This window comes from Pleuronectes platessa, chromosome 3, assembly GCF_947347685.1.
Source record: "Pleuronectes platessa chromosome 3, fPlePla1.1, whole genome shotgun sequence".
Classification (NCBI taxonomy): domain Eukaryota; kingdom Metazoa; phylum Chordata; class Actinopteri; order Pleuronectiformes; family Pleuronectidae; genus Pleuronectes; species Pleuronectes platessa.
The window spans coordinates 12,609,482-12,625,212 of record NC_070628.1 but is presented as its reverse complement, the minus strand read 5'-3'; the positions used below and the strand labels follow the sequence as shown (position 1 = coordinate 12,625,212).

Sequence of the window (15,731 nt, the reverse complement as noted above, 5' to 3'; positions counted from 1 at the left end):
ATGACCTCATCACCAGTCACCATGACCTCACCACCAGTTAGCATGAGCTCATCACCAGTAACCATGACCTCACATTCAGTCACCATGACATCACCACCAGTCACCATGACCTCACCACCAGACACCATAACATCACCACCAATTAATATGACGTCACCACCACAAGTCAACATGACCTCACCACCAGTCAACATGACATCTCCACCAATCATGACCTCACCACCAGTCACCACTACCTCACCTCCCGTCACCATGACCTCACCCTCAGTCACCATTTCCTCACCACCAGTCACCATGACCTCACCACCTGTCACCATGACCTCACCACCAGTCACCATGACATCACCACCACCTGTCACCATGACCTCACCACCAGTCACCAAGACCTCTCTACCAGTTAGCATGACCTCACCACCAGTAACCAGGACCTCACCTCCAGTAACCATGACCTCACCTCCCATTACCATGACCTCACCACTTGTCACCAAGACGTCACCACCAGTCACCATGACATCACCACCACCTGTCACCATTACCTCACCACCAGTCACCATGACCTCACCTCCAGTCACCATGACCTCACCTCCAGTCACCATGACCTCACCACCAGTCACCAAGACCTCACTACCAGTTATCATGACCTCGTCACCAGTCACCATGACCTCACCTCCAGTCACCATGACCTCACCTTCCGTCACCATGACCTCACCAACAGTCACCATGTCCTCACCACCTGTCACCAAGACCTCACCACCAGTCACCATAACATCACCACCAGGTAATATGACGTCACCACCACAAGTCAACATGACCTCACCACCAGTCAACATGACATCTCCACCAATCATGACCTCACCACCTGTCACCATTACCTCACCACCAGTCACCATTACCTCACCATCAGTCACCATTACCTCACCACCAGTCACCATGACCTCACCTACAGTCACCAAGACCTCACCACCAGTCACCATGATATCAACACCACCCGAAACCATGACCTCACCACCAGTCACCATGACCTCACCTCCAGTTACCATGACCTCACCTCCCGTCACCATGACCTCATCACTTGTCACCATGACGTCACCACCAGTCACCATGACATCACCACCACCTGGAACCATGACCTCATCACAAGTCACCATGACTTCACATCCAGTCACCATGACATCACCACCAGTCACCATGACCTCACCACCAGTCACCATGACCTCACCACCAGTCACCATGACCTCACCACCAGTTAGCATGAGCTCATCACAAGTAACCATGACCTCACATCCAGTCACCATGACATCACCACCAGTCACCATGACCTCACCACCAGACACCATAACATCACCACCAATTAATATGACGTCACCACCACAAGTCAACATGACCTCACCACCAATCATGACCTCACCACCAGTCACCACTACCTCACCTCCCGTCACCATGACCTCACCCTCAGTCACCATTTCCTCACCACCAGTCACCATGACCTCACCACCTGTCACTGTGACCTCACCAAAAGTCACCATGACATCACCACCAGTCACCATGACCTCACCACCAGTCACCATGACCTCACATTCCATCACCATGACCTCACCTCCAGTCACCATGACCTCACCACCAGTCACCAAGACCTCTCTACCAGTTAGCATGACCTCACCACCAGTAACCAGGACCTCACCTCCAGTAACCATGACCTCACCTCCCATCACCATGACCTCACCACTTGTCACCAAGACGTCTCCACCAGTCACCATGACATCACCACCACCTGTCACCATTACCTCACCACCAGTCACCATGACCTCACCTCCAGTCACCATGACCTCACCTCCAGTCACCATGACCTCACCACCAGTCACCATGACCTCTCTACCAGTTAGCATGACCTCACCACCAGTAACCAGGACCTCACCACCAGTCACAATGACCTCACCTCCAGTCACCATGACCTCACCACAAGTTACCAAGACCTCACTACCAGTTAGCATGACCTCGTCACCAGTCACCATGACCTCACCTCCAGTCACCATGACCTCACCTCCAGTCACCATGACCTCACCTCCCGTCACCATGACCTCACCAACAGTCACCATGACATCACCACCACCTGGAACCATGACCTCATCACAAGTCACCATGACCTCACATCAAGTCACCATGACCTCACCTCCCGTCACCATGACCTCACCAACAGTCACCATGACATCACCACCACCTGAAACCATGACCTCACCCTCAGTCACCATTTCCTCACCACCAGTCACCATGACCTCACCACCTGTCACCATGACCTCACCACCAGTCACCATGACATCACCACCACCTGTCACCATTACCTCACCACCTGTCACCATTACCTCACCACCAGTCACCTATACCTCCTCTCCAGTCACCATAACATCACCACCAGTAAATATGACGTCACCACCACAAGTCAACATGACCTCACCACCAGTCGACATGACATCTCCACCAATCATGACCTCACCACCTGTCACCATTACCTCACCACCAGTCACAATGACCTCACCTCCAGTTACCATGACCTCACCTCCCGTCACCATGACCTCACCACTTGTCACCATGACGTCACCACCAGTCACCTTGACATCATCACCACCTGAAACCTTGACCTCATCACAAGTCACCATGACCTCACAACCAGTCACCATGACCTCACTACCAGTAAGCATGACCTCACCACCAGTAACCATGATCTCGCCTCCAGTCACCATGACCTCACCACCAGTCACCATGACCTCACCTCTAATCACCATGACCTCACCTTCCGTCACCATGACCTTACCACCAGTAAGCATGACCTCACCACCAGTAACCATGATCTCGCCTCCAGTCACCATGTCATCACCACCACCTGAAACAATGACCTCATCACCAGTAACCATGACATCACCACCAGTCACCAAGACATCACCACCTACTGAAACTATGTCCTCATCACCAGTCACCATGACCACACCTCCAGTCACCATGACCTCACCACCAGTCACCATGTCCTCACCACCTGTCACCAAGACCTCACCACCAGTCACCATGTCATCACCACCACCTGAAACAATGACCTCACCTCCAGTTACCATGACCTCACCTCCCGTCACCATGACCTCACCACTTGTCACCATGACGTCACCACCAGTAACCATGACCTCTCTACCAGTTAGCATGACCTTGCCACCAGTAACCAGAACCTCACCTCCAGTAACCATGACCTCACCTCCCGTCACCATGAACTCACCACTTGTCACCATGACGTCACGACCAGTCACCATGACATCACCACCACCTGAAACCATGACCTCATCACAAGTCACCATGACCTCACCACCAGTCACCATGACCTCTCTTCCAGATAGCATGACATCACCTCCAATCACCATGACATCACCTTACGTCACCATGACCTCACCACCAGTCACCACTACCTCACCTCCCATCACCATGACTTCACCCTCAGTCACCATATCCTCACCACCAGTCACCATGACCTCACCACCTGTCACCATGACCTCACCGCCAGTAACCATGACCTCACCCTCAGTCACCATTTCCTCACCACCAGTCACCATGACCTCACCACCAGTCACCATGACCTCACCTCCAGTCACTATGACCTCACCACCAGTCACCATGACCTCACCACCAGTCACCATGACATCACCACCACCTGAAACCATGACCTCATCACAAGTCACCATGACCTCACCACCAGTCACCATGACCTCACCACCAGTTAGCATGACCTCACCACCAGTCACCATGACATCACCACCACCTGGAACCATGACCTCATCACAAGTCACCATGACCTCACATCCAGTCACCATGACATCACCACCAGTCACCATGACCTCACCACCAGTCACTATGACCTCACCACCTGAAACCATGACCTCATCACAAGTCACCATGACCTCACCACCAGTCACCATGACCTCACCACCAGTTAGCATGAGCTCATCACCAGTAACCATGACCTCACATCCAGTCACCATGACATCACCACCAGTCACCATGACCTCACCACCAGACACCATAACATCACCACCAATTAATATGACGTCACCACCACAAGTCAACATGACCTCACCACCAGTCAACATGACATCTCCACCAATCATGACCTCACCACCAGTCACCACTACCTCACCTCCCGTCACCATGAACTCACCCTCAGTCACCATTTCCTCACCTCCAGTCACCATGACCTCACCACCAGTCACCAAGACCTCTCTACCAGTTAGCATGACCTCACCACCAGTAACCAGGACCTCACCTCCAGTAACCATGACCTCACCTCCCATCACCATGACCTCACAACTTGTCACCAAGACGTCACCACCAGTCACCATGACATCACCACCACCTGTCACCCTTACCTCACCACCAGTCACCATGACCTCACCTCCAGTCACCATGACCTCACCTCCAGTCACCATGACCTCACCACCAGTCACCATGACCTCTCTACCAGTTAGCATGACCTCGCCACCAGTAACCAGGACCTCACCACCAGTCACAATGACCTCACCTCCAGTCACCATGACCTCACCACCAGTAACCATGACCTCTCTACCAGTTAGCATGACCTCGCCACCAGTAACCAGGACCTCACCTCCAGTAACCATGACCTCACCTCCCGTCACCATGAACTCACCACTTGTCACCATGACGTCACCACCAGTCACCATGACCTCACTACCAGTAAGCATGACCTCACCACCAGTAACCATAATCTCGCCTCCAGTCACCATGACCTCACCACCAGTCAACATGACATCACCACCAGTCACCATGACATCACCACCTGTCACCATTACTTCACCAACAGTCACCAAGACATCACCTACAGTCAACATGAACACACCACCACTCCACATGACTTCACCTCCAATCTCCACCGTGTCACCTATAGGTATCAGTTTCCCTTCAATGTTCTAAGTACAGAAAACCTTTTTTGTAATATATCATCAGGTCATGTTTAATTCAGGAATGTGGTTTATAATATAATTATGGTACAAAATCTGTAGCCCCTAATTTTTTATTTATTTTTAGGCAATGCAACCTCCTCACCAACATCTGGATCCTCAGCAGCGGTTGTCACAACAGTTGCACAAGAAGAAGATTCAACACTTTCGTTGGAATTTAAATTGCAACAAAATTTTACTTCACAACTTGGAAACAAATCATCCGAGGAGTTCAAGACATTATCAGATACAATAATAACAGCAGTAAGTACAAAGAAATATCTTGTTATTTTAATGTCATCCTAAATATATTTGTGTTCATAGTCAATGTGAACTGGTGAACAAAATATAGGGATGATCGTATGTTAATTTCCCCGGGAATAAGCTTGGATATGATTGAAAGAAATCAGGCCCATTTAGGAAACTGGTATCTATGACTGTATGAAATGTGATTCTGCTTAATAGAACTTGGTGGAGGTATGCACACTATGGAGTGTGTTCTTTTTCTCTGAGAAATCAATGTAAATGTTGTAAAATAAACTATTTCTCAAATTTAATGATACTGAAAAAAGAAGGAAAGTTCTGACAGCAGGTTTGGGAACCACTTCTTCAGCACTTAAAGCTCTGTTCATTAATGAGTGAGTGACAAATGAAAAAAAAAATTCCAATATTGTGGCAAACCAGTGACAATTCGTTACATAAGCCTTGAAATACAAATGTAGACTTAATGATGAAAATTAAACAATCCTGTCGTATTAGCAGTTCTCTTTTATCTCTCATCCTGTTTTTAGAAATGTATTACCTGTCACTTTCTTTGGTCCAGGTTAATTAATTCCATCTGAAGACATTTGGAAATTAAACTAAATGGAAATTAAATGACCAGAATGAGACAGTGTTTATGTAATTGCAACCGTCTTTCTTCTCTAATCCTGTTTTGGTATATTACTCTTACTGTTTGTCAATTTCATTTCCCCAGATTGATGCTGTCTACTCAGAAGAATACGGAGACAGATTCAACGGGACTAAGATCATCTCTTTCAGGTAAATGACAATGGTTTTTAATCAATCATTTTGACTTCATCAAATGTCTGCAGTACATTTTGGTATTATTTTGATATGTCAATAAGAATGGCTGTAAATGAAACAGGATGACATGACAGCTGCCAAAAGTAAAGCCAAAGTATCTGGATCACAGAGCTACACCCTGGCCCAGCTCCATGATGACTATTGCACAGACTCAGAATCCAAAAGCATGAGATGGCAGCATCCTGACCAATGATATTTTGGCTTCATTTCTGGACAGTGGGAAGAATTAGAGATGCATAACTCATCTATGTATAAACAGTTACTGGTCACAAATGCCATATAAAATTATTAATGATTTTCCTTACAGTGAAGGATCAGTTGTTGTAGAGGCTGAGCTTCAGTTCAAAAATACCAGCTCAGTGCCAGAAACTACGGATGCGGAAAATGTTCTGAAGGATGAAGCAACCAACAATCCCAACTTCTCTCTTTCAATTGACACATCAAGCATTGTTATTACAGGTATGCATTGTCAGATTGTTTTATTAACACTACATAACACAGTACTTAATCAACAGTTTAACTCTTTAAAACGTATTTCTGATATTTAGACATAGGTAGATCAGAACAAGTCAGTATCCAATGTGAGAATTCGAGCATAGATCTATTTTGTGCTGTGACATGATAGCATGCTTTCTTTAGTAAAGAATAGTTCTTTTTTTTGTTGAAGTGAGGGAGAAGCTTAATATAGATATAATTCAGACGTAAAATATGGAAAAAATTGCCTATTTCCATTGCAAAGTTGTTTGGACTAAATGAAATTCGAATTTTATATGGCACAAGATATTCACAGCACTCTGAAAAACATCACCAGAAAACTTAGAATTTTATTTTTCTGGCACAGCCATAAACAATCAGGCCCATTACCGTTTCTCGAGGTAGGATTACTGCCGTGTTTGATACGAGGGACGAATTGGCACTACGAAATGGTAGGATTTGTTTGCCCAAGTTCTTTGTAAAAGTGCTTTAACATGACTATGAGTTTTTAAAAAAAATTATGAAAATAATTTCAAACACTTTCGTGATTTAATTTATTCAAGCATACCATGGATATATACTCTTCTTTTGAATGTCTAGGAGCGTAATAGCCCAACTAGTAACATAGGTAAATGTGGTATACAGTATATTATAAAATATTTCACTGACAGTTGAGAATTTGCTTAGCATTACAGTGTTTTGTTTCCAGGCACATAGCAGCCCCTCTCGTTTTGTTGGCTGGTCCTGCTAGTTACAATACGATGGCAACAATATCGTAATGTAACAACATGCCAAAGTGGCGAATGAGGTGTCTATTTATGTTTATGTCAGCGTTGTGCGTGCATGATGGCTGATTTGCTAAACTGGTGTGGCTCGCATGAGAAACAGAGGACCCTGCTAATATGTTTTATGTGTTACAATTTTGTTTTCCTATTATTTTGAAAAACTGTATATAGTTTCATTTTCTACTCTGATATTAACTAAATGATCTGATTTTGTTGCTAACAGGAAAAAGTGCATCAACAGTTGCAACAACATCTGTTTCCACTGCGCTGACCAGTGCTCCCACTGCTGCTCCCTCCAGTGCCCCAACAGCTGGTCCTACCCCTACAGTTGCCCCTACCAGCGCCCCAACAGCTGGTCCTACCCCTACAGTTGCCCCTACCAGCGCCCCAACAGCTGTTCCTACCCCTACAGTTGCCCCTACCAGCGCCCTAACGGCTGGTCCGACCCCTACAGTGACCCCTACCAGTGCCCAAACGGCTGGTCCTACCCCTATAGTTGCCCCTACCAGTGCCCCAACGGCTGGTCCTACCCCTACAGTTGCCCCTACCAGCGCCCCAACGGCTGGTCCTACCCCTACAGGGGCCCCTACCAGTGCCCCAACAGCTGGTCCCAGCTCTACAGCTACTACAACTACTGCAACTACTACTACCACTCCTGCAACTACTACAACTTATGCAACTACTACTACCATTCCTGCAACAACTACAACTACTACAACTACTACAACTACTGCAACTACTACAACTACTACTACCACTCCTGCAACTACTACAACTACTGCAACTACTGCAACTACAACGTCCACCACTGCATCAACAGATCCTCCTTCATTTAGTGAGGGATCACTTTACCTTACCTTTAGTCTGAACCGAACATTTACATCAGATCTATACAACTCATCCTCAACAGCGTTCTTGACTTTAGCTTGGAAAGTGGTCACCGTGGTAAGATTTATACACATCTAATAGAATAATTCTAACAACACTTTAAACTTGCGATTTTGCTAAAACCGCCTGTAAATGTAAAATACATTAACCTATGTCTCTAATACATTAGAATTCTCTGAAACACTAGATTAGTGAAAACATATCAGATTTTACCTTCAATTTAAAATTTAAATTTATTTTACATTCATTAATACATAATTATTTGATGGATATATATTTATAAAAGTAATTAAAACTCATAAGAAGGCAGAGAACAAATAAAGATACTGGAAATATTGTCAACTACAGAAGCTTGTAGTTACATTCTTCTTCTGATTTGAATATCCATCAATCAACGTTTTAAGAATTACATACTTTTACAAAATCAGATTTATTTCAGTAACTTTTTTATTATATTTCAAGGTTTTCTTTTTTAATGCAAATTGTTACCTTTACCTAAAGTCATATTGAGCCTACATCCTGGAACAGCTCACTTCCTTGCTTCTTCAAGGGGCTATGTAGAAATCTGTGCATTTGTGTAGTGCTTATGGCCACGTGTTTTTTGAATTTATTTCCCATTGATTGAGTTTTTCTCTTTCAGCTAAATGAAGCAGGGACAAAGAGTTATGGAGCATCTTACCTTCGCTCCTTAGTTAATTCATTCAGGTAAGACAAAATCTTAGTCATTGATTTATTTCTGTAAGACATGTGCTGCTCATCTGCTTTCATAAAGTGTTATTTCTCTTTTATTGCAGTGAAGGATCCGTGATTGTCGAATCAACTCTTGTGTTCAGCAATAAAGACTCTGTTCCCTTAGTGAGTGATGCAACTTCACAATTCAGCAAGGAACTTGCCAGCTCTACCTCTCTGAACGTTATACAGGGCTCCGTTTTTGCACGTAAGTTGTTGGTTTCATTTGAAAGTTCAAACTTAATGAACTTATAGTTTATGTTTATTATTTATATTTACATCATTAAATAATTTTTTATCTCATAATGCTCTTGTAACTAAAAAAAAGAAAGAAAGTTAAATGAAAGCTAAAGGGGTTGGTATAAGGCTTCTGTTGGCACCTCTCATTTTAAACTTATGATATTACTTTGAAGCCTGAGATGTGGACTGACAAGTGCGTTTGCTTTTTCTTATATTTCAGACTTAACATCAAAGAGTGCGCCTCAGCACACTGAGGCCTCATTGGCATTCTTCTCAGTAACACTGCTGGCTGTGGCACAGATGCTCATCAACTTGTAGCCAGGCTGATACACTGACTATTTAGTGTGCTTTGGGAAAGAGAGAGAAAAACAAGTAACAATAAACCAGGAACAAAAGACAGAATTGCACATTATGAAATTTACAAATACCGTGTGTGGTGGTAAAAGGATATGTGCTTTGTGTCAAAGATTGAGAATGGTTTTCACTACTTGTGTTTCAGCTCTGTTTTTATAGCTTTTATTATCATTATAAATATCACATAGGAATAGGCATTTTTGATAAAGCTGCCGGTTTTTTTTATGCTCTTTTGTGTTAAGGCAATGTTGACATTGTATTGTACTAAATATTTTAAAGTAAAAGAATTAAGCAGGATACAATTTACATCCAATTCCATAAATGAAGGAACTAGTTAAACCATGAAGAAGCATACCCATAAGGTTTAACAAGTCCCTGAAAGCTCGTTTAGAAATAGTAATGTACGTTCTAACAACTTAGATCTTAATTGATGACAGTTTGTGTTTAATGACACTACTACTATAATAAAATGTTGTCAGCAAATCAATAAAATGTTGCATTAGAAATAGGCTTGTGGGTTTTTCTTTTTTTCCCCTTCATTTCATATAATGAGATCAGATGGACCGATTTGAAGATTTAGAATAAGTGGTTCAATAAATGTGAACATTGTCAAGCAAATACATGATCATGTGGTGACTTAGTGCCAGTAGAAGTACCTTGCCCTTTGTCACCTGAGAACCTTGCAAGAGAGCACATTCTGGCAAGATTAAAGGCAATTCAATCACCATCACAAAACAATGGCATATTGATGCCAACGTTACAAAAAGTGAGCTGTCCAAAATCCTCTGTAATGGTCACTTGGTAACAATCACTGACTTAGTTAGGTCTCATGTCTTGAAGGTGTCTTTTATTTCTTGCTGGTTCGGTTTTACACCATATTTCTCGTTGTATAAAATTTAAGCCACTCTATCTCCTAGAAAGGTTGTCTTCATCATCCTCGGTCCATCAATCACAAAACAAGTTGAAAAGAAGCTTTTGATTCAAGAAAAATGTACAGAACATAGAAATGATAGATATGTTTAAACAATATTGCATAAATGATATTAATAAGTAATGTACAAGTTTATCACGTCATGTACATGCAGTTGTACAGACACGCCAGAAGAGGGCTGCATTACCCTGAGAATGGCTCAGAATTGCGTGTGCTGCTTTCATCCCTGAAAAGTTATATTTACAGTTTTGTATACTCCGTTATCCCCATGCATACAACATTAAGGGGATCAAACACTGCATTCGTGATTACCCCACCTACAATCACCCCAGATTAAGTCAGGGGAGAGATGAAGAGGCCCCCAGCCGGCCCATAAAATGTGAGTCTAAGAATGCTCATGCAGGGGGAGCCATTTCAACACGTCTTTTACTTGTACTCTTTTGGGGGAGGGGGTTTCCCGTTTTTGGACCATATAATTTAGCGTTGATTCCAAATTAGCCAGAGGACAAATTTTAAAGGAGAAATCAAGACTCGAATGAAAGCATCTAGTGGAAAAGCACAGGGTAGTGAGGCTGTGTTGCTGCTCTAACCTGTATCATGTATGAGATAAGGAGTGTGATCTAACAAGATGTAACAGCTGGATTACATCTGAATTACTGGATCTGCTACAGAGCAGCCCTACTTTCTATATTCCTTTTGTCTTTGATAATGGCCATTAATAATGATTGATTTGATCCATTGCCGATGAGTGGTCTGAAGAAAATTGTAGAGTTTTATCCAGAAAGCAACCATGATTCTGTGTAGAGTATTTGGTCAGCACATGAGGGAAAAGGGGGTGACAGAGGGAGAGACCACTTCATTCTAGACATTCAAACTTTAGTTAAAGGTGTCCTTTTTATGTAATGTTAATGTCAATGTGACTATCAACAGATATTGTCCCTGTCAACTTTTGCCTGGAACCATACGCATGACGTGTGACGGCAAGATGTCAAAACTCTAAATAAAGCCACAGAAGTAGGGTGTGCACGCTGTCACCCTACAGCAACAGCCTATGAACAGTATTGGGTAGATGGGCTCGAGGAGACCATGCTTCCTTTGTCAATAAAAATGCCTCATTCTAAATCATAAATACAACAATTTTCTCAATTATTGGTGAATATACACATTATGTCAGGTAGATCCCCCTAAATCCCAGGAGCTGGACCTTTATTAAACTCCTGTCAACTGACCTTTTACAGCTATATTCAGCTTTATCATTTTGTGGCTTTCCAAATTTTCGAAAATGTCTCGTCATGTTTGGACGAACTTTTTTCCCTGAAAAATATATTTTGTATAAACACGACTTCTAAGACAAATGGTTGCAAATTCAAACAGGAAACAAAATTATGGGGAGGTGAAGTGTCATTGGACAGTAATTCACTGCTGATAATGAACTGTGCAATCATATGAGACGGGTCACTCTATTCGTCAATGCTGCAAGCGAAAAAAAACGCTGATGTGCAGCCTCTCTACCTCATCTTTAAAGCACACTTGCATTACACATATGAATGGCTGGTCTGAAAAAACACTAGTTATTGAGTCAATCTGCCTTTTATCGCGCCCCCTAATTAAAAATCCCTGAAATTTAATTAGAACACATCCGCCACACTTGAGATGCGCCTGTCACTGGCTGAGGCCCAAGGTATTCAAGCAAGCTGTGCTCCACTGCACACTGGAACACATGAAAGAGAGGACGAGTGTTGTTTCAGGGGTATGTAGAAAGTGTAGCTGCAGCCATGCAAATATAATTTAAATTGTGTGGATAATAAGTATATGCTACACCATCTATGCTTGCTTCATCATGTACATTTTAAGGCGAACTGTTAAAAGTTAATCTTACCTTTTCAGTCAGTGTTAGTGAGTGTCCTTATTTCTGACATGAAAAAGCATGAGGCAGAACAAACAGCCCATAAAAGGACATTAGCTTCTTTTCTCCACGTCATTATTTGAAGCATAAACTCTTAAGTTACCTTCTTAATGTCGGAGTTAAAGTCTGTGGCTGCACATCGCCAAATATCAAGGGTTTTGACTGAAGTGAATTGCATCATGTCTTGTATAACAGTCATAATTACAGAGATTGATTCTTACATTGGTTTTGGTTCAAATATGATTTCAACCAACATCCTTTAAATGTACAACAAAATTGAGGAAAAAGTTCAGAAAAGAGGAATCGATGTCCAGCCTCTTTTAATTTGCTTTTCAAATTCATTTAGCCATAAATGCCACACAAATACCCACGTCATTTAAATATGAAATAAGATAGTAATAAGTCATTTAAGCTGAGTTTGCAGGGGAGTTGACAGCAGACTGTATACTTTTTTTTGCTGCACACGTTCATTAAAGCCCACTTCCCACCTCTCTCATCCCCCTTGTCTCTGAGCACAAGCAATGTCGACAGATCTACAGTGTGATGCAGACATGAGGACGGATGAACATCTCTCTTCTATACAGGTGAGTGTCATTGTTTATAAACGTTTTTGATTTTAAACTGAATTCAGAGGGTCTTATTTGAATAATTATATATATAAATATGCTTGTCGGAGGATTTGACCTATTGCTTGTGATTTGAATGGGATATTTTAAATGGGATATAATAAATCAAAATAAATTTAGAATTCCATTTTTTCTTTACTTTTCAATGTTAGCATCACCATCGTACTAATGTAATTGCTTTCTACAGTATTGCTGTATTGCAATAGATACAAATACAAAGACTACATCACATGATTTTAACTTTGAACAATATATATTATGGTATTTACTGTGTACTATTACCAGACATTAAACAATCACATTTCGCATAATTCTGTTAAATTACAGTTTTGTATTCTTGATAGAAATACATTATGCAATGCTTTTGTGCTGATATTGAGCTTAATTAGATTTTTTGGAAAATTCTCCGTTTGTGTAAATGTAAAAATGTCTCAGTTTAATGGATATGATACGATGTCTTGTATTTAGATGACTAATTTAACGTGATTTCACTGAAATGGATAGCTGCACACCATGGTGTCAGTTCAATGAAGTCTTCCAGCCAAAACCAAAACCTACGACATCACTGCACAGTCCCTGTGGTGTTCATTAAAATCTGTCAGAGTCCAAGTCAGGCGGAACATCTTCTCCTTGTCCACACCACTGCCACTTGCTGCTGTTTGTGTTGTGCCATGTGACATATGTAAGGATTAAACCTGAAAAAATACATAATAGTTCAGTGAGGGTACAGACAAAACAAATCACTGGTATAGGCAATGAGAAACCACATGAATTACGTGTAGCATATTCTGTACCATGTAGAGCAAATGTAATCACATGGGTATTTACAGGTTCTTTACACATTTTATCATCAAATTGTTCCGCATGGGAAACATATGCCAAACACGTGTGGTCATTTGTGACATGTGAAATTCACGTGGTTTTTCTGTAAGGGAAGTTTGACTGCACAAGAACCGGGGAGAGCTAATGATCATTTCGATTCCCTCGCTCCTTATCTGACATTTTTCTTGGTTTAGAAAACAGGCAAAGCATATCCTTTTAACAGCGAGATCTGTACTGATGACAATCCCCTCTGGTTTTGCTCACCGTACAAGGCGAAGATATGACTCACATCCTGGGGATTCAAGCATCAAGCTAATGTTTAGGGCTTAGAAATTAACCAATGACAAGTTTCCCTGGTGCAGCAATGGGGTCTGAAAAGTCATTGTATCGAAAGCAACAACAATGTCAAAACAAATTACTTAAATCTGTATCTGTTTGTTTTGACAGGTTCGGTTAGACCATGGATAACGGCAGCCTGGGATCTCTCGGAGAAGCTAACACATCTCTTCCGATTGAACATCAATCCTGTGCTACATTACGGAACCAGGTCTCAAGCACTTTCCTGTATGCCTTCCTCTCCGTGGGCATCGCCTGCACAGTGGTGGGAAATTTCCTGGTGGTCTTGTCCATTGCCTACTTCAAGCGGTTGCAGTCACCCACAAACTCTTTTGTCATGTCCTTGGCAGTGGCTGACTGTCTTGTTGGCCTGGTTGTGATGCCTTACAGTATGATTCGGACCGTGGAGGGATGCTGGTACTTTGGTGCCCTTTTTTGTCAGCTTCACTCCAGCTTAGATGTTATGCTTTGCACTGCCTCCATATTCCATCTCAGCTGCATTGCCTTTGACCGCTACTATGCTGTGTGCAACCCGCTCATCTACTCTTTAAAGATGTCCCGCAATCGAGTAGCTTTCCTCATTGTGGTATGCTGGGCAGTTCCCATGCTCATTTCGTTTTGCCCCATAATGCTAGATCTTCATATTGCCGGTGTGGACATCTTGCTCCCTAAAGACGTCTGCTTGTTCTTGGTCAATCGCATTTATGCTGTCATGGCTTCCTTGGTAGCCTTTTACTTGCCGATGGGAATCATGTTGATAGCATACTGGAAGATCTTCAAAGCTGCCAATCGGCAGGCCAGGCAGATCAGCGCCATGGAAAGCCAGATGGCTGCCGGTGTGGGCAAAGACTCAAGCAAGAAACAACGACACAGAAACGCAATGAAAAGAGAGAGAAAGGCAGCAAAAACCTTAGGTATCATCATGGGAGTTTTCCTAATCTTCTGGGTGCCTTTCTTTACAGTCAACATTGTGGACCCATTTATTGGATACAGCACAGAGGTGGTTGTCTGGGATGTATTTTTATGGCTAGGATATATCAACTCATCTCTGAATCCCTTCCTGTACGGGTTCTTCAACCGTTCATTTCGCAGGGCATTCCTCATGTTCATCGGCTGCAGGGTATGCCTTCCTGGATCCTCCCCAGGGATGGAACTATCTCACACCAGGAAGGAGGCGAACGAACGTGCACATCAACCATAAAATACAAATAATATCTGTGTAGGCAAACAAAGACCAATGAATACTAAGGATTATAAGGCAGTAATAACAGATTTTGGTGACAACCAGGTTTGACTTACGAAGATATACCATTAAAAATTAATGAGGTGTGACGTATGAAATTAACTCCTTTCTTTCCAGGCAAAAGTAATGTATTTAGAGTGTGTGGATCGGCTCCGTCACAGAGACTTTTTCCAGTGTCCCCACTTTCGGCGAATAAGCTTTTTATACCTGGACTTGGAAGAACAAACACCTGATATAAAAGATGTTTACTCGATATTAACTCTTTTTGACCAGCCAACAGCTTTGGACAGAGATTAAACCTTTGATTAATTTTCTGAATGCAC

General features: G+C 42.7%; 1 protein-coding gene across 1 annotated transcript; it reads left to right on the top strand.

The window, feature by feature from the left end:
- Nucleotides 1–14,289: 14,289 nt before the first annotated feature.
- On the top strand, nucleotides 14,290–15,366 carry LOC128430801 (5-hydroxytryptamine receptor 4). The gene has a single exon (XM_053416858.1). The coding sequence runs from the start codon at nucleotides 14,290–14,292 to the stop codon at nucleotides 15,364–15,366; it is 1,077 nt and encodes a 358-aa protein (XP_053272833.1).
- Nucleotides 15,367–15,731: the final 365 nt, after the last annotated feature.

Bases quoted from the DNA above. Each gene is read 5' to 3' on its own strand.
- LOC128430801 (XM_053416858.1), top strand. From the start codon at position 14,290: ATGGATAACGGCAGCCTGGGATCTCTCGGAGAAGCTAACACATCTCTT.